The sequence below is a fragment of the Thamnophis sirtalis genome, unplaced genomic scaffold (genome assembly GCF_051295495.1).
Source record: "Thamnophis sirtalis isolate CommonGarterSnake01/CBP01778 unplaced genomic scaffold, rThaSir2_p1.2 scaffold_2, whole genome shotgun sequence".
NCBI lineage: Eukaryota > Metazoa > Chordata > Lepidosauria > Squamata > Natricidae > Thamnophis > Thamnophis sirtalis.
The window spans coordinates 118,573,011-118,593,660 of NW_028261382.1; the positions used below are offsets into that span (position 1 = coordinate 118,573,011).

The 20,650-nt window shown below is 39.4% G+C and overlaps 1 protein-coding gene across 1 annotated transcript in view; it reads left to right on the forward strand.

Moving 5' to 3' along the window:
- Positions 1–20,650, forward strand: part of CSMD3 (CUB and Sushi multiple domains 3) — a 669,496-nt gene that overhangs the window by 446,601 nt on the left and 202,245 nt on the right. The window contains exons 24-27 of the mRNA XM_087706764.1: positions 2,327–2,483; positions 5,122–5,313; positions 7,285–7,411; positions 9,303–9,505. Coding sequence (XP_087562890.1) covers positions 2,327–2,483; positions 5,122–5,313; positions 7,285–7,411; positions 9,303–9,505 — 679 coding nt within the window. The remainder of the gene's footprint in view (positions 1–2,326; positions 2,484–5,121; positions 5,314–7,284; positions 7,412–9,302; positions 9,506–20,650) is intronic.

The window sequence follows — 20,650 nt, forward strand, 5'->3', positions numbered from 1 at the left end:
GGCATTAAGTGAATCAGGCTCCTCCCCCCCATTTGATTTGCTTGTCAGAAACCAGCTGTTAAGGTTGCATCATAAGGACCATCTTAAATACATCCCAGTTGCCAAGCACTTATCATGTGACCAGGAAGATGCTGCAAAGTTCATAAGTGTGAGCACTGGTCATATAAGTCACTTTGTTCAGTGCTATTGTAACTTTGAACGACCATTAAATAAATGGTTGTAAGTTGAGGATTTCTTGTAACTCCTTACTGAGCTCTGGATAATAAGATCTTAAGATGCACAACAAATGTCTCGTTTTCCTTCCTAATTGAAATCTGAGTGGTGTCTGTGGTACTTTTCCTTTATCCTGCTTCCAAAGAGCAGATGTACCCTTCTGTTGAGCTGCTTGCAACCAGAATGGAAGGTATACTTTTGGGCAGAGGTGGTATTCTACCAGTTCTAACCGGTTTGCCTGAACCGATAGCAGAAATCAAAGGTGGCTCCGCCCACCCACCCCAGCTCTACGGCATCCCATTTAGGCCCTTTTTTCACTCAAAGCATGTGCGCGGAAGGCTGTAGGTATTTGCAAACTGGTAGGGAAGGTAAGTGAATACCACCCCTCCCTATGGGGATGGACAAGGAAAGTTTGGACTAGGTTAAATTTGAGTGCCAATTGAGGACTAAGTGGGTACCCTCCATCCTGGAATATAGAGGAAGAACTGCTTTAAGTCTGAGATTCTACCTATGCTTTTCTGGGAATACGTCCCATGGAATCACATGAGTCCTCATGTCCAGAAGTAGTTGTGGTTTAATATACTGTGTTTCATAAGTAATTGGTATGCTTGCATGTCTTAATCATAAATATGTGGAACCACACATGGGTCAATTTGTGACTGCTGTAAGTCTTGGTAAAGGTCAATAATCAGGCATTACAGGGTTTCTAGGACTACTCTTTTTTTGTGATTACTTAGAACAAAATAAAGGACGCAGTGGCTTAGTGGCTAAGATGCTGAGCTTGTCGATCAGAAAGGCGGTTCGAATCCCTAGCATCCCATAACGGAGTGAGGTCCCTTTACTTGTCCAAGCATCTGCCAACCTAGCAGCTCAAATGCATGTAAAAATGCAAGTAGAAAAATAGGGACCACCTTTGGTGGGAAGATAAAGCATTCCATGTGCCTTCGGCATTTAGTCATGCCAGCTACATGACCACGGAGACATCTTCGGACAGCTCTGGCTCTTCAGCTTTGAAATGTAGATGAGCATTGCTCCCTAGAGTTGGGAATGACTAGCACATATGTGCAAGGGAAACTTCTTCAAGTGCCACCTTAATGATTCATTTATTCCTTTCCCCTTCTCAGGATCAGCTCTATGTCACATTACAAACTGTAGGCAAATGTAAACTATCTCTTGAAATTTGGAAAAGTTATTACAATGTTTGCTAAATTAATGCCATATTTTTCTAAAAAAACTCAGCATCTAATAATTACATATTTATAACATAACATAAGTTTTAATAAAGTAAACTCTCTCTGTCTCTCTCTCTCTCTGTCTCTCTCTCTCTCTCTCTCTCTCTCTGTGTGTCTTTGTCTCTTTCTGCGTGTGTCTCTCTGTCTCTCTATCTCTGTCTGTCTCTATCTCGTCTCTCTGTCTCTGTCTCTCCCTTTCCTTTCCTCCCTTTTTCTCTCTCCTCTGTATGTTGTATGAACCAACATATCTGGCAGTTTATAATTCAGTGTTTTAGGTGAACCCATAAAATGAGTTAATTTAGTAACACCATGAAGTGTAGGAAGTGAACATAATCCTTATCTTTTTAAGAATTTCTTATGTTCCCCTTATTTTCCAAGGATATCTGCAGGGGAGTGGAAATTGTTTAAGATAATAAATAAATTGGTACTTCAAAGCCAACCACGCAGCCTAGATGTCTAATTTGCATATAGATTACAATGTCCTTTAGACTTATAGCTAGTTTGTTTGCTAGTCCCACTGCAGTCATTTGCTTTGTTTTGATATCAGTATGTGAATTAGTAAACTGTTTTCATAGAAATAAACTTCAGAGACTCTTTTAATATGACTTGAAAAGGGAAAACAAGTGCCATCATTAAAATGCTGACTCTCAATGTAAACAGTTGTTTACAAATCATAAGCTGAAGTGAAAGTCCTACCTTTGTCATGGATTTTTTTTTAAAAAAATAATTTGACATTTTTAAAAAGTACTAAGAATTTGAGACAATACTCTGTATTATCAAACTAAGTAAATTTAGCAGTCCTGATATATCTCTGTGGAAGTTTTGTGTTTACTCTTTGTTTTATGCTTATTGAAATTATCTAAAGTCAATTTGCTTTTCAGATATATGATGGGAAAGATAATACAGCACATTTGCTGGGTGCATTTACTGGAGCTTCTCTAAGAGGGCTAACACTAAGCAGTACTTCAAATCATCTTTGGCTTGAATTTAATTCAGATGCTGAGGGTACAGATGAAGGATTTCAGCTCGTATATACCAGTAAGTATTTCAGAAAATAAAATAAAGAATCAAATAAGAAATTAGCATGACCTTTGTTTTACCATGATGGCACAGTAGTTAGAAGGCAATATTGCAGATTGACTCTGCCCACTACCAGAACTTTGATCCTGACTAGTTCAAGGTTGACTCAGCCTTCCATCCCTCTGAGGTCAGTAAAATGAATACCCAGATTGTTGGGGGCAATATGCTGACATTGTAGATCACACAGAGTGTTCTGTAATGCACTGTGAAGCAGTATAAAAGTCTAAGTGTTATTGCTATTGCTATAAACTTGATGAAAATAATGCACTCCAAGTTAATCAGAAATAATACTTAATAGACATTATTTAGTTAATTAGTTGGTAGTTAGTTTGTCCAACATGTATGAGATAACAGGTGTAAGTATAAACATGGACATGAACATAGGAAATGGGTATGAATAAATGGGGACAATAGGACAGGTATGGTAGGCACACTGGTGCGCTTATGCATGCCCCATACAGACCTTTTAGGAAAGGGGTGAGATGCACGCTAGACATTTTAAGGTTAAAGTTATAGGGGTTTTAGGATGTAACAACAGAGTTAAGTGGAGCATTCCAGGCACTGGCCACTTTGTTGCTGAAGTCATATTTTCTGCAATAGAGTTTGGAGTGGTATACCTTGAGTTTGTATCTATTGATTGCCCCTGTATTATTGCAGTTGAAGGTGAAGTAGTTATTGACAGATATGACATTGTAGCAGACAATTTTGTATACTACGCTTACGTCAGACCTTAATCACCGTAGTTGTCCAAGCCCAAAATTTCAAGCCTGGTGGCATAAGGGATTCTATTGAAAGCAGAGGAGTGGAGTACACTTCTCGTGAAATACCTCTGTATTCTCTTGATGGTATTAATATCCACTACATAGTGTGGACTCCAGGCAAATGAGCTATATTCAAGAACTGGTCTGGCAAAAGTTTTGTAATCTCTAGTTTGCAGTACAATGTTACCAGAGAAGAAGCTTCACAAAATTCGGTTAGCAACTCTTAATGCCTTTTTAGTAATGCTGTTACAGTGAACTCTGGGGCTTAGATCATTTGAGATGAGTATTCCTAGATCTGTGTCTGAGTGAGGGTAGTCTACGAAGTCGTATCCACCCAGCTTGTGTTTGGTGTTCTGATTTCTGTTGCCAATGTTGAAGGCAGATCATTTGTTGGTTGACATTTGGAGTTACCAATTTTCCGACCCTTCTGACACATAGTGAAGGTCACTTTGTAGGACAGAAGTATTATCGGTGGTGTGAAATAGTTTTACATCATCAGCGAAGAGGACAGCTGCTTATAATATGATCACAAAGGTCATTTATGTAAAGCAGAAATAGTGTGGGTCCTAAGATGCTTGCCAGTGGGGGACACCACTGTTAACTAGTGCAGGGTTTGATAGGGCGCTCTCTATTTTTACTACTTGTGGCCTGTTTGGCAGGAACACAGCTATCCACTTGTGCAGGGATCTAGAAATGCCGTAAGAGCTTAGTTTTAACAATAAGTTGTTGTGTACCACTGAATCAAAGGCTTTGCAGTCGTCTATGTAAATTGTATCTATTGCTTTACCCTGGTCGAGTTGTGCTCCTCCTAGTCTACATGTTTTTGTAGTGTAGGAGTTGCAGATTCCAGAACAATTTTTTTTCTGAAACCAAACTGCTTATTAGAGATTAGATTAATTGTCTCTAGGTGGAGGGTAATGGATTGGTTTATAATTGATTCCCTGACTTTGCAGGTGATGCAACATAGTGAGATTGGTCTGTAATTTTCAACTGGGCTTGGGTCTCCCTTTTTGAAGATAGGAATAACCGTGGCTAATGACCATAGGTTGGGCAAGGAGCTGGTTCTGGAAGATACCTCATCAATTGTTCTTAGAGGATAGGCTATGGCAGTGGAAAGCTTTTCAATTATTAGAAAGAGCTGCATAATATGTAATCCAAATGTATGCCCAAACTAATATATATTGCCTCTTAACAATAAATACACAATGTATTGCTGCTGGTGAAGATAAACATTGGATGGTCAAATTGTCCAATGGTTGGTCAAAATGTCTGGCTGGAGATAAAGAAGTCTCTTAAATTTTTTAATCAATTTAATCAATTTTTCTTTCATCATCAACTCAAAATATTATAGCAGTAAGAAAAACACTAGCCTGGGAAATTAAATATCGACCCATAGTGCTTTACAGCACTCTCTAGGTGGTTTAGAATGTCAGCATTATTTGCATATTGCTCCCAACAATCTTGTTCCTCATTTTACTGACCTTCAGAGGATGGAAAGCTGAATTAAGCTCGAACCACTAAGGATCACATCCAGACTGTGGGCAGAGTTAGTGGGGTGGCATTCTATGGCACTATGGCATTCTAACCACTGTGCCACCAGGGCTCAAATGTTACATACATGCATACTTACATACATAGATATATAAATGGGCTCAAATGTTACATGCATGCATACTTACATGCATGCATGCATGCATGCATACATACATAGCTAGAAAGCAACAAATGATCGCATTAAACAACCTATTTTTAAATTACAATCTATGCTTTTTTGGAGGGGGGGGGATGAATCCTAGCTTGGAAACACTGTTGACTTTCTTTCCTTCCTTTCAAAGGTTTTGAACTTTCTCACTGTGAGGATCCAGGTGTTCCACAATTTGGATACAAAATCAGTGATCAAGGCCATTTTGCTGGCAGCACTATCATTTATGGATGTAATCCTGGTTACACACTCCATGGGAGCAGTCTTCTAAAATGCATGACTGGAGAAAGAAGAACTTGGGATTATCCCCTGCCATCTTGTATCGGTAATTAGTTTTTTATTATCAGAAATATACCTCTATCGCTTTCAATCAATCAGAATAGAGGTGGAAAGGACCACCCTAGAAGGTGGTCTTCTAGTCCAATCTCTTCTTTAAGCAGGAGACTCTATACCCTTACTTTGTAGTCTCTTCTTAAACACCTCCAATGATTAAGCACCCAGAACTTCTGAAGGCAAGCTATTCCAGTGGTTAATTGTTCTCACTGTTAGGAAGATTCTCCTTAATTCCAGATTGCTTCTTTCCTTGATTAGTTCCATCCATTGTTTCTTGTCTTGCCTTCTTGTGCTTTGGAAAATAAGTGCTTTGGAAAATATGTGCCTCTTTTGTGGCAACCTCTCAAATACTGGAATATTGCTATCATGTCCCCACTAGTCCTTCTTTTCTCTAGACTAGCTTTGTAAAGAAGTACTATTACTTTTATTGTGCTTCATTTGGTGAACTTTTCTTTTCTTTTCTCTCAAAACAATGTTGTGATGTATATTATATAGAAGGATGATGATTGATCAAGTCCCAACCAAAATTTATGAATAAGAAGACATTTCAATCAGGTCTTTCCTGATTTTACTGACAAACGCCATCATAACCATAGAGTAACATTGCATACACATCGTGCACACACACACACACACACACACACACACACACACAAACCACACCACATCACATCACATCACATCATATCACATCATATTTATATGTCTAGAAGAAATATTGAAAATTGTTGTCCTAGAACTCATTTTGTCTTCTTCATTCCTCCTCTTCATTAATTTTTTTTAAAGTATAAAATACAAGAAAACCCAAAGGAAAAAAGGAGATAACTAAAAAACATAGTGAGTGCAAGAAACAAGAACAAACTATAAAAGAAATTAACTTCTGACTTTCTTTGAAAAAGGGAAAAACCTATAAATCAATGACCATTTGAACTAGAATGAACCCTAACAAACAGTACTTCTATCATCATAAATAGATCTAAACATCAAAACCCAAAGTTAAAATCTATTTTTCCCCATTGCACTTCAACATCCAAGATTTACTTGTTCTTCATTATTTTTCAACAGTTAAAGGCATTGCGTGATTATATAAATAATTAGAAGGGTTGGATTCTCTCTTCTTTTCTCTTCACCTATTGATCCCAATTGACATTGGAAATGGAGGAAAACAATATACACTTTCCACATTACAAGTAGTCCTTACTTACCATCCAGAATTGGGACCAGAAACTCCATTGCTAAGCAAAGCAATTGTTAAATGCAACATTACCAAACATATAATATCAATTCTGACTGCAGTATTAAATTGACAAAGGTCACTGGGTACTTAAATCATTAATTGGCAATTTCCTGTAAGAAAATCCCCATTGCTTTTGCTTTTTATAACCCATCTGGGAAGGCCACGTGTAGCAATCATGTGATCATGAGGCACATGCACCATCACAAATGTGTGCTGGTTATTAAGCATCTATAGCAATAGCAATAGCAGTTAGACTTATATACCGTTTCATAGGGCTTTCAGTCCTCTCTAAGCGGTTTACAGAGTCAGCATATCGCCCCCACAGTCTGGGTCCTCATTTCACCCACCTCGGAAGGATGGAAGGCTGAGTCAACCTTGAGCCGGTGAGATTAGAACCGCTGAACTGCAGATAACAGTCAGCTGAAGTGGCTTGCAGTACTGCACCCTAACCACTGCGCCACCTCGGCTCAATCTGAATTGTGATCACATAAGCACAGGGATGCTGGGATAGCCACAAGTTAAAAGATCAATCATGAACCTTCTTTTTCATGCTCTTGTATCTTTGCATGGTTCCTGAATGAGACTGTCCTTAAGTATGGACTGTTTAACCCAGCGATGATGTTAGAATAGGTTTGGGATGAAACTCCTCCTAGTCTACATGTTTTAGAAAAATCCTAATCAATATTTATCAGAACTAATAACCATTTTCCACTTCACTTTTATCAGCTGAATGTGGAGGTCGTTTTAAAGGAGAATCTTCAGGAAGAATCTTGTCCCCAGGCTATCCATTTCCTTATGATAATAATCTACGTTGTACATGGATAATCGAAGTAGATCCAGGAAACATTGTCAGGTACTCGAAGACAATCTTAATTTTTAAGAGAAAAACATATTTTAGAATACAAAACCTAAGAAATCCATCTGAAATCCATTTATTCAAAATTTAATGTTATATTACTTGGGGAAACAGCAATCTAAGCATAGTGCTCGGCAAATGGATTATTGTAGTTTTATCGACTACATTGAAATTTGAAGTTTGAAGTTTCATTTTATTTATATGCTGCCCTATTCCCTAAAAGGGACTCAGGGCAGCAAACAACTCCAACGGGAAGGGGAACATGCAATACAAAACAGACATTTAAAATAACCAACAACCACACCTGTCGAGAGGGGAAGGGAGCGCATCAACTCCAGGCCTGCCGGCACAGCCAGGTCTTAATGGCTTTTCGGAAAGCCAGGAGAGAGGTGAGGGTCCGAATCTCCACGGGGAGTTCGTTCCAAAGGGCATTGGAATTGGCAGGGTAATTGGCAGCAGGCGGTCTCTCAAGTACCCAGGTCCAGTACCATGAAGGGCTTTATAAGTGACGACTAGCGCCTTGAAGCGTATCTGGAGACCAATAGGCAGCCAGTGCAGCTCGCGGAGAATAGGTGTAACGTGGGTGTATCGAGGTACACCCACAATTGCTCACGTGGCTGCATTCTGGACAAGTTGAAGTCTTTGAATGCTCTTCAAGGGCTGCCCCATGTAGAGCACATTGCAGTAGTCCAGTCTTGAGGTCACGAGGGCGTGAGTGACTGTTGCGAGTGCCTCCCTGTTCAGGTAGGGACACAACTGGTGCACCAGGCGAACCTGGGCAAATGCCCCCTGGTCACAGCCGACAAATGGTGTTCTAAAGTCAGCTGTGGGTCCAGGAGGACTCCCAAGTTGCGAGTCTGTCTGAGGGGCGTAGAATTTCACCCCCCCAGCCTGAGTGATGGAATACTAACCAAATTATCTGATGGGCTAAAATGATTGACCACAGTTTTGGGTGAAGAAATATTTGTTTCAAATCTGCATGGAGTATTATAATTGTAAGGTTGGGGTTGGGTTGATTGCTGGTAAAGGTCTGAGGGTAATGGATGGCTTCAATGCTTCACTTTGCCTTCCTTCTGATTCCTTGCCCAGCATTGCTAAGAGCTACAGAAGTCATAACTCTTGTACAGAAGCCTCATGTGACATTTTTGTTCAGTGCCAGAAGAAACTTTGGTGTATGCATTGTATATACCGTATTTTTCAGAGTATAAGATGCACCAAGGTTTGGATGAGGCAAATTAAAAAAAAAAAGTTTGCACTCTTCAAACCTTCCAAAAATGGCCTGTTTTTCCCACAAACGAGCCTGTTTTTTTTTTTTTTTTTTTTTTTAAAGGGCATGAATAGCCATTAGGAGGCTTGTAGAATATTCCTTGGGGCGGAGGGGGGGCAAAATTGAGCAAACAATGGGCCATTTTTTGCTCATTTCTGCCCTCCCTAGCCCCCAGAAGCTCTTTGAAAGCCTACTACAAGCTGTGCACGCCATTTTGGTAAAGAGAGTGGGGTTTCGGCAGGCAACAATGCTGTATTCAGTGTATAAGATGGACCCAGATTTTCAGCCTCTTTTTTGAGAGAAAAAGGCATTTCTTATACTCTGAAAAATACGGTACATCAAATGTTTTCTCATATTAGATCTACATAAGAAGTCTTCAAATCAAGGCATAAAGACCCATGGAGGATAAATCTCCAGTAAAGAGAACAATGCTGTTCAGCACCTGAGAGGCAGGCCTCTTTATGTAGCCTTTTTAATTATCAACCAAGCATCTTTCTCCCCTACACGATCCTTTCTAAGATGCAACTCATAGAAGCATAGATTTAATTGCAATTATTTTATTTTATTTATTTATTTGTTTATTTATTTAAATTGGGCATTAATATTTGGTGTTTTTTACAGCCTCCAATTTCTGGCATTTGATACTGAAGCTTCACATGATATTCTACGGGTTTGGGATGGCCCACCTGAAAATGACATGCTATTAAAGGAAATTAGTGGCTCTCTTATTCCAGAAGGCATCCACAGCACTCTCAACATAGTGACAATACAATTTGACACAGACTTCTATATCAGCAAATCTGGATTTGCCATTCAATTTTCAAGTAAGTTGATGTACACATGTGGCTCTGAGTAGTTCAAAATCTAGATTATTATTTTTTGAACTATTGTAAAATATTTCCTTCTAGATTATAGGTTAATTAGCCAATGATTGTCTGGCTGCCTGTCTGATTTTCTTTGTCTCTTCCTCCCTTGGTGAACACGGTCTTCTCAAAGGCCAAAAAGATCAGGGTCCAGGACTAAAGTATGTCATAATTGAGACACTGAAGAAGAGAAAGCACAGGTCCTCAGTCCCACAAGTTGGCCCTTTTAACAGAAGGGCTCCGGAAATATACCCTTGTAGGATATGGCAAGACAGACAAAGATCCTCAAATACAGGCAGTCACAGAAGTAGCTTGGCTCTGCTGTTTACAGGGCTTTAAATGGGATTACCAGCGTCTTGAATTGCATCTGGAATCATAACAATGATATAAAACCAGGGGTGGACTGCTACAGATTTGCCAGGGTTCGGGAGAACCCATAGGTAATGATATGGCTGGTTAGGAGAACCTCCAAATCCTACCCCTGGCTGGCCCCATCCTGCCCACCCACTCCACCTCTCCCAGGAGTCTCCATGGATGCAAGGTAAATGCAGGGCCCATGTGAAGGCTCGGTGAGGGGGAAAAACAGAACTCCCAGAAGTTTCGGAAACTCAGAAACGGGCCCATTTCTGGCCTCCAGAGGCCCTCCGGAGGCTGTGGAAGGAAATTGTTGCCCTCCCAGAGACTCGAGGAAAGCTTCCAGAGCCTGGGGAAGGTGAAAACGCCCTCCCCCTTGCCATAGTGCAGGAGGCTGACTAGGCCATGCCCACCATGGCCATGCCCACGGCCACACCCACCCAGCAACCAGACAGAGAACCCGTGGTTGAATTTTTTGAAGCTCATGCCTGTATAAATCCAGACAAACCATGGACTTTCCAAAATGGTGGGCACTGACAAATTACAAGAGGGTCTGCCTTAAATTGTAGTGGTCTAGAACTTGACATGTTTTCTCAGTTTTAGACCCTTTATTATGTAGAACACTATCCCTAATATATAATTGGCTCTCTCTTTATTTTCATTTAAGAAATCACTTAAAATTATCCTGTTCGTATACATGACCCAGAACTGGCAATCTTGGGGCAGTCTGTAAATATTTTAAATTAAAGTGAATTAAATAATGCAAGTTTAGTTAATTAGGTCTTGTCAAATTTCCCAAGTCATACAAGCTGACAGAGATCGGTTTACTGCCTCTAATATTAAAATTAACACTTTCAAGATAAAGTTAGTTGATATATTAGTTGGTCTTTCATATGATCTAATTTATTTCAGATTCTCAGATTTCTTTTTGATGTACAAAACTGTATTTTATGAAACTTCAAAAAAGTGTTTTCTTTATCTGACTCAAATGCAGTATCATAATATCAAAGAACAAGACTACTCTGCCACAATTTCATTTTATCTTTCTTATTAATTCACTCTCTTTTGTTAATTCTTTCTCTTTCATTAAACTTATTTACAGTTAACATTTGATTCAGTGGAAGTACAAAATGCTCAGTATGTGGCCAGACTGAAAATTAGTATGATTCAGTAGCTTTGATTGTTGACAATCAAATTTCTTTGAAGAGTAAAATTGCTGAATTTGTCTACCCTATCTCATGAAAGTCACAAAGAAATATATTGGGATACTTTTGAACCAAACAGTTCAGGAGCTTTGTGTTAATCAGGCATATGCCAGGTTTATGCTGTCAGTACAATAAAATAATGAGAAGTCTTTTAAAGGCTTCTGCAGAATTAGCAGACAATACAGGTGGAATAGATATACTGGTACATCACTAAATGTAGATTCTGTGTAAAAAAAAACAAAAAACCACAGACTGCTATCACAGTAAGAACTTCTGACCAATGTGGAGAAATCTTTGCTCTAATGATCAAGCTTTCATATGCTGTCCAGTACATGGCATGAAAATTAAAGTGCATCTAAGTTTCAGCAAGCATCTACTGAATTGATAATTAAACATTGACATATGTCATTCTTCATCTTGTAACTTTTTTAGACCCAAATCGTTAATTTGTGATGTTGACAGCAATCTGCTTGTAGAGAGTGCAATTGCTAATTTACGATTTAGGGTAATTGCAAGACATGGCAAAAAAAAAAATCTAATTCGTGGTCATGCTGGTATGATTGAAACTCTGTGATATCTAAAAATGGCCCCATCTTCAGAACTTCAAAGGACCATCGTGGTCAGCATCTTAATATTCTGATCACACCTTTTAAACATTTCTGCTGGGATTCAAACCACATTGGGAGAATATGATTTTTCCTGGCACCGCCAGCAAAGCTAACAAAATATTGGCTTCAGTTGAAGGAGATAATTCTAAACAATTACTCACATTTACCATTTTGTAATCTTTAGAGTGGGATATAGGATATGTGGACATATGGAAACGACGGCAAAATAACAGATCACACAAAGAATAAATCAGACTAAAGATTTAATTCTTCCTAGAGCATGTGTGTTTTCTTGTTTGTGTGTATATTATTAATAGAAAATTTAAAAAAAACAGAATGCTAATCTCATCACAACTATTAATGTACAACTGGAATTAGCAGTTCTGCATGAAAATAATATGATATAATTTAGCAAACTCTGAACTTCTGTTTTCTAAACTCATATATTCCACTACTGTGATCTGAAAAAAACAGTTCAATCAATAAGTGTGTTTGTGAGTGTGTGCCAAAAGGTTAAGGTGATGAATGTAAGCATGAGATTACAGTTTTGTGCTTGATGAACAATGCACACAAACACAGGAGGTGCTTTCAATTGTTATGGCTTTGATTTGATTTTTTTAAAATATACCTTATGGATAATCTGACTTAGTTTAAACTTTTTTTTTGCGGGGGGGGGAATTTAATTTCAATATTGAATAATGTTAACCATGTTTGGTCAGAAGTGTTCTTGATAATACTGATTAACCATGGTAAAATTGATGAAATGGATGAGATAAGGAGGAGTTGCACACAAGATTGCTGAGATTTTCAATCATGCTGGCTAGCAAATATTACATGGGAAGTGGAGTGGAGGATATTTTAAAAGAGCACAATGATTCATGAATAGGAAATCACCCTGAATCTATGGGTAGAAACTTTCAAGGGAAATGATTGAGAATTAGTCTTGGGGAAAATGTTTAATATTTCATTTTAATAACTCTGGCAGCATATAAAGCAATGCATTCATGCAATTTTGTAATGGCCTAAAGTTGGGAGTCATTGTTGAGACTGATAGTGCTGGGAGATTGGGCAGATAGAACTTCTTAGAATACAGTAATTGAAAAGGGATAAAATTTCATCATACAAAGTACTTAAATGGAACTCCCCCCCCCCTTCCTGTCTGTAATTGTATTTTGGAGATGGTAGAAGTACAGGAGACCTTGGGATTTATCCATCACAGAATGATGAATCATGAATGTGAAGTAGCTACAAACAAAGTAAATATTATTCTGCAGTATATTGAATGAGTAATTTCAGGAAGTGCAGAAAAATTTCAGTGGTACTATGCAAAACATTTTGTCTTTAATTCTTTGTGGTAAACAGGAAAAAGGAAAGGAAGGAAGGAAGGAAGGAAGGAAGGAAGGAAGGAAGGAAGGAAATATTTTTTTGTAAATAACAGCTGTCATTATATTATATTCAATTTTCCAACAAGAAGTATGTGTAGCTTCAAATGAATCTACAGAAATTTTTGTCTAAGGTTAAAAGATTATAAAAGGTGACTCAGAAAAAGTATATGGAGAACAGATACTATAGAATAAATTAACAACAAAAGCTTCATGTAAAAAGCAGACTTTAAGAACAAAATAACCCAGAGTTTACAAATTACTGACTCAGTTGGGAATGTGATCTCACCCGGAAGTGCCTGATTTTGTCTTTGCAAAAAATGCTGCAGAAGGTATTAAATAGCACTGGCACTAGCACTTAGACTTAAATACTGCTCCATAGTGCTTTATAGCCATCTCAAAGCGGTTTACAGAGTCAGCATCTTTTCCCCAACAATCTGGCTCCTCATTTAACCAACCTTGGGAAGATGGAAGGCTGTGTCAACCTTGAGCCGGTCAGGTTTGAACTCCTGGCAGCACACAGAGTTAGCCTGTAATACTGCATTCTAACCACTCTGGCATCATGGCTCCAATCACCCAATAGAGCATAACATTTAAACTCAGGAAGAATGTGAAATCAGTCGTATGCATTTATGCCTCCTTAGTTAAACACTGTGGTCTACAAGGGATATTCAGCAATGAATATTCTAACATTGAGGCATTAGTCCAAGAAAGAGACTGCTCCTTCATACATAAAAGGGTTTTTCATTTTAGAAATAATCTTAAATATAATCCATTATGAAATTTTAAAGCAAAGAGATGATAATAAATATAATTCAGACAAGGAGCCCCTTATTAACTAAGAAAATGCACAAGCCATATTTTTATTTAATGTTCTGAAAATTGTGTATTTTCCTTTATGCTTTTCAGAAAACCTTCTCCAAAGGTAGCTTGTAAGGAAAAAAGTTGAAATATCAGAAAAAGAAAAGACATTTGAAAGGGGGAGAAAGCAGGTCAAATAAATATTTGTGATTACAGGATAGTAGTCCTTTCAGATTCCCAAATATAGCAAACACAGAAGGGAGAAATAAAGCTAAAGAGGAGGTTTCCAATTTAAAAACACTGCAAAAGAGACAGTACTGAGAGCATTTTTCAAAGTAAGAATATATTAAATACTGTAGCTGCTAACCTTCCATCAATATATTCTCAGTATATTGGGCACAGAAATACAGCAGCCATGCACACACCTATACATACATACAATAATGCTTTATTTTATATACATACCTACATGTTCTGACCTAGGTTTCCCCAGCAGCACGAAACTCATCTGGATAAACTCCTTTTATTTAATTTACAGTGAATTCCTCTGCAGCAAAGTCCCAGTCCACAGTCTTTCAAGACAATTCAAAATTACCAGGGGTGGGTTTCTGCCAGCATTATTGCTGGTTCGGGGCGTTCAAAAAATGTGTTCCGTGTGCATGTGCATTTGCACATAAATAGGTCTGTGCATGCGCAAAATGTTTAAAAAGGGGGAAAATAAATTTGTGCAATGAAAATTGTTCTGTGCATGCACAGAGCTGAAAATCAAGATGGTGGCACCATAGGAGAACTGGTTCAGGGGCATGGCAGGCCTGGATTGCTGCCGGTTCCAGCGACCCACACCAACAAACCACTATTGGTTCGATTGAACCAGTCCGAACTGGTAGGAATCCACCACTGATAATTACTGACCCTTATCAGGCTTGGAGCGTGGATATCTTTCAGACTCCACAATACTTGGCAAGAATGCAGGAATGAACTATCTCCTGCAAATACCCCTCCCTTTTCTCTCCTCTTTTATTCCCTATGGGAGGGGCCATTCACCACCTACCTGGGAACAAGCTCCAGATGTTCATCTGCCTCACTGATGCCTGACTCTGAAGACAACTGATAACTGTCAGACTGGCCCATCTCTGCCTCCAATGCAGAGCCCTCATCAGAGCCTTCCCCAGACTCCAGGACTGGCCAATGTTCCTTCCCAACCTCCTCACTGTCTGAATCCGCTGCCAGCTCCACTAGCTGCTTGACTTACAACCATACACTTAGGGACCATTCAATGTTACATCAGGTCTCCCAAAAGATACTTATGATCTGGTTCCAAAGTTCTAACACTCAAACAGTCTTATGACCGTATTTCCAATTCTTGTGCTGCCTCACTCACCATACATATACATCAGTGTAGAGGGAGCTTTATTTCGTCTTTCCTCCAGCAATTTTGTTTCAAGTTTCAGCTCACCCACAGCTGCTAGATTAGAACAGCAATTGGCTCAAGACCAAGTCGATAACAAGGAAATGAACATACGGCAAAATCAAAACAATCTTGGGAATCAAAGCTTTGCCTACGTCATTTCAAAAGAGAAGCCAAAATGCAATCTGAGATTTGGAGTCTCCAATTAGGTTAGTCAGCCAGTCTAATGGTCAGAGTTTCAGGGACTCCAAGTAGAATCCTCAGGAACAGTCCAGAACAGGAGCTCAGAGGGTCATTTCTAAGCAAAGCCAACCACGAACAAGCCCCAGACTAAACTTCCAGGCAATGGCCAATTAATCTGTCAAACAGATAACCAGCTGCTCAAACAGGGTCCAGGACACAAACACAGCCTCCTGACAACTTAAACTACACCCATGTGGCTCATGAACTGCAGTGTCTCATAAACACAAACATCTGGCCACGGCACACACATTGCTTCCAGTAATGCCTCCCTCTGCCTGCCTTGCTAAGTAGCTCATCAAGAGTGGTGGTGTCTTTTTCTGAGAAATCTGGCAGACCTTCACCTCTCTGTCCTGCATACTCTGGGATCCACAATGGCAGGCAGCTCCTCCCCCTCTTCCTCACAGGCCTTCAAGCTCTCCCCAGCCAAGACCTGTTCTGCTGGCAGTTCAGGGTCAGTAATTCCTGATGTGTTAGGAATGATACCATTCTCCCTCAATCTCGCCACTGAGGAAGAAGTGGAAGAGTCCTCAGCAACAGGAGACATCACAATTCTTGGCAACTGGCTTGCATTTGCAGGCCTGGTGTAGGAGATGACCAGGCTGAACCCGAGGAAGGGGTCAAATGCATCATCAGTCATGAGTTGCTGCACTCCCACAAGAGATCAAAGTCCAGCCCACCTTGAATTTCTTAACTCCCACTTATTTTCTTTGACCAATAGAAGTTCTGATTCTTGTGCAGAATTTAACCTTGCAGGAAATCTTTATGTCATTGGAACTGCCTGAGTGTCCTGATTTCCTCAGAGCTTGACATATTTGCATGATCTCATGTTCATTTGACCCACGTCTTATCATGTTTTTGCTTAATGCAGGAGTTTACAATGGGTTCTCTTAATGACTGTGGATTTTGCTTAATGACTATATTGATTTACTTAATGACCATTGCAAAAAAAGGGTGTAAAATCTAGTCAGTCACATGTTGAGCCATTTTATAACGATCATAACTTATGAGCATAATCATCAGGTTCCATTATGGTCATATATTAAGAACCGCCTATAAAATAAAGCATTATTTTGCACTAAAACAAGACAATAAAAGCTATAAGTAAATCTATAAATAACTAATAATGACTTAAATCCAACTGAAAAAAAATGTGTCCATGGTTGGTGAAAACTTTTCAGTGAGGCAGTTGATCAAAATTTGCAACTGGGAGGAAAGAGAACTCAGCAGATGAGTTATTTTTGAAAAGGGTAAGCCAGTCTGTCTTAGCCGCTTAGAGTCTGCATAAATAAATGAGAAGGATCATCTCCATCTTATCAAAACAAACAGCATGGGGTCAATAATGAGGTGTCAATGGAAGATCTTGTGCATTCCTTATAAAAACAACATCCAGTACTTCTGTTATACATTGAGAACCTGGTAAATGAGTAGTGCGTATTTATGCTTAATGTAGGAGACACAGTGAAGGTGAAAGCTCCAGTAACAGCACATGAAATCTAACAGATAATTAAGAAGGCAGTCTCCTAAAACTAGAGTTCAGAGGTGGTTTGCTCCTGGTTCGGCAATAATGAGGTGTCAATGGAAGATCTCATGCATTCCTTATAAAAACAACATCCAGTACTTCTGTTATACATTGAGAACCTGGTAAATGAGTAGTGCGTATTTATGCTTAATCTAGGAGACACAGTGAAGGTGAAAGCTCCAGTAACAGCACATGAAATCTAACAGATAATTAAGAAGGCAGTCTCCTAAAACTAGAGTTCAGTTCAGAGGTGGGTTGCTCCTGGTTCGGCCCAGTTCGGCCAAACCTGTAGTGGAATTCAGGCCTGGGTCACAGAATCGGCAGCGACCCAGGCCTGCCACGCCCTGGAACTGTTCCCTCACTGCTGCTAGGCTGCCACCATCTTGGTTTTTAGTGACTGTGTGTGCGCAGTTCACTGTAAGTTGTTCTGTCCATGCATGAAGAACAATTTACATTGAACAGTGCATGCCCACCCAGCATGCAACTGGCACACACACTAGTGTTGTATGCGGCTTCTGAACCGGTAATAAAACCGGCATCAACCCACCCCTGGTTCATTTCCTTGTCATTCTCATATAGCCTTTTTGTTCTCTTTTGTTTTTGGCAACAATAGGGAAGTAGTTTTTTATTGACCGCTCTCTCTGTCCTTGTATGTCTTTTTTTTTTGTATGACTGTCCAAGAATTTTCTTGCAGTCTTCCTGGAATTTCTTTATTTCACATTTTTGTCCAAAATGCTAACTAGATCCAACCCTGTTTAGCTGTTCAAATTTAGTCAAGGTTAACCAGATGAACAAAATATATGTAGATTCTTTAAAGGAAGCCATTAAATTTAAATGAGTTAGCAGTATGTGTATGTTAATTAAGATACATAACATAGCATGTAACAAAGACATACTGTAAATCAGCAGGTTCTGACCAGTTCTGGAGAACCAGTAGCTGAAATTTTGAGGTGGTATTGAGGTAATACCACCTCTGACTGGCCATACCCCCCCATCTATTCTCTGCCTCCTGAGTCCCAGCTGATCGGGAGGACATGGGGATTTTGCAGTATCCTTCCCCTGCCATGCCCACCATGCCACACCCACCAAGCCACAGCATGCCCACCATGCCACATCCACAGAACCAGTAGTAAAAAAATTTGAATCCCAGCACTGCTGTACATACATTATAGACATTCATTCCAGTGGTGGGTTCCGGATCCCTTTCCAACCGCTACAGTTGGAACTGGCCCGACATCGTCCACATGGATGCACGCAGCACGCACACGCACATGCGCAGCATGCACATGCGTCTTAGCATACAATGACACCTCCATGACCCTCCGTGATGCTCCAGCTGCTCGGCAGAGTGCTGCACACGCCATGTGCATGCGTGGAAGTGCCGAAGACAGGTAAGGAGTGCAGGTGGGTGGGCGGGCCCTCCGGGGCACCATACCAGAGTAGTTACCAGTGCTCCAGGCAGGCTCCAGTATACCCGTACTGGCGCGTACCTCCTGCAACCCACCACTGATGAACTCCTTTTAAAAATTATCTGAGGCAACATCTGTACAGAGTACTGTAAGAACTGTCAATGATTGAACTGAATAGACTTAAAATATTTGAACTTATTGAAAAAGATCTTGAACAAATATATAGAGACAAAAAGCTTATAAGATTGCTGAGGATTTTATATAGCCACCACTTTAACAAAATACAGGGAGAAATAATGTATCTTTAATTGGCAACCTAATCATTTAATTAGCATATATATTTAAGCCCCATACTTAATAAAATAGCCTTTAATAGAGTGATCTGTTGTTAATTAGAATAATTGACCATGAAGACTGGGTGATTGTTTTGCTTTCTTTTTCATTTTGTTTTGATTATTTTGCTTTTCTCTCTGTTGTATCTTTTATGTGTTTTAAATATACTATTTGGTTCCTAGCTGTAAGCTGGCCAAACTGTGAAACAAGAATTAAATGGCTTATAAATTAGTAAGGAATTAAGTAAGGAATAGCCTGTGTTTATTTGAGATAAATCATCGAATGGAGAGCAGAGGGTTCCCACCCTCAAACGTGGCAATTTTAGGATGCGTGAACTTCAACCTCCAGAATTTCCTATCCAACATGATATGGAGTATACAATATATCTGTATTTGCTTTTGAATAAGTATTGACTCCTTTGGACTTCCTGGATAAATACATGCATTTTTCTTGGCAACATTTTCAGAAGTGGTTTGCCCTTGCTTTGCTAGACTCTGAGAGGGAGTGACTGGCCTAAAGACACCTAGCTGGTCTCAAGCCTAGAAGAGATCTAGAACTCATGATTTTCCAATTTGTAAGCTGGTGCCTTTAACCACTACCCAATCTGGCTCTCAATAGCAATAGCTCTTAAACTTATATACCACTCCATAATGCTTTACAGCCCTCTCTAAGCGGTTTTACAGAGTCAGCATATTGTCCCCAACAATCTAGTTCCTCATTTTACAGACCTCATATGGATGCGAGGCTGAGTCAGTCTTGAGCTGGTAAGAATTGAACTGCTAAACTGCTGGTAGTCAGTCAGGAGAAGTAGTTAGTGAGAACCAATTCTACTAGCTCTGGAAGCTTATTTGCACCAAGAAGCCCTAACTCTAACAAACCCTAACCAGTTAAATTCCCTTGCAAGTGCCACTTTTTTGACTGGTTTTTTATTTTATTTTCCTTAATATAAATTCCCTTGCTTATGATTCAGAGGCTTACAGTGCCTCTGTATACATGTTGTTTGACTAGAAATATTTAGCTTTATAGCAATAGCACTTAGACATATTATAGCCGTCTCTAAGCTGTTTTACAGAGTCAGCATATTGCCCCCAACAATCTAGGTCCTCATTTTACCACCTTGGAAGGATGGAAGGCTGAGTTAATCTTGAGCCTGGTGAGACTCAAACTTCCAAGGCTTCTGGCACCCGGCAGACAGCAGAAGTAGCCTGCAGTACTGCATTCTAACCACTATGCCACCGCTGCTCTCAATAATGTGTGTACATTTATTTATTGTATTTATAAGTATTAACTTAGAGTTAGAATCATGCCTGAGAAAGATGTTCACTTCTAAATTAATCAGTTAATTCCTTCCTAGGAGTATTGTAATGATGTTCAGTAGTCTTTGAGGAAGTTTCAATTTTATTAATATTCAAGGGACATTTTTATTCTGGAAAAGACGCAACCTGTTTTCTACCTTGTCAGCTCTGAATTCTTATGTTATATACGTTGTTTGGTGACCCAGGTAAAAGCAACATTAGAACAAACCACATTTTTCTGTTTTGCAGGATTAGTACATATTTCCTTACAGTAAGGGTGAGTGTGTTTTGATAACAGCCTGCTGGTGGCTTGTGCTAGAACTGTTATTTAGCTGAGCCTTTCTCTGAGGCGTTAAGTAACCTCATATACAGGGAAATAAGGGTTTGACATTTTTTGTTTGTTTGTTTGCTCATGTTGGCATTTTCTGTTAAACAAACAAACAAACAAGCCAACAACTGGCTAAAGGCTAAAACCTATTTTATATCAGTATTGGCAGATCCAAAAGGTTGAGCATGCTGATTAAATTACTATATGCTTTCTTTTCACTT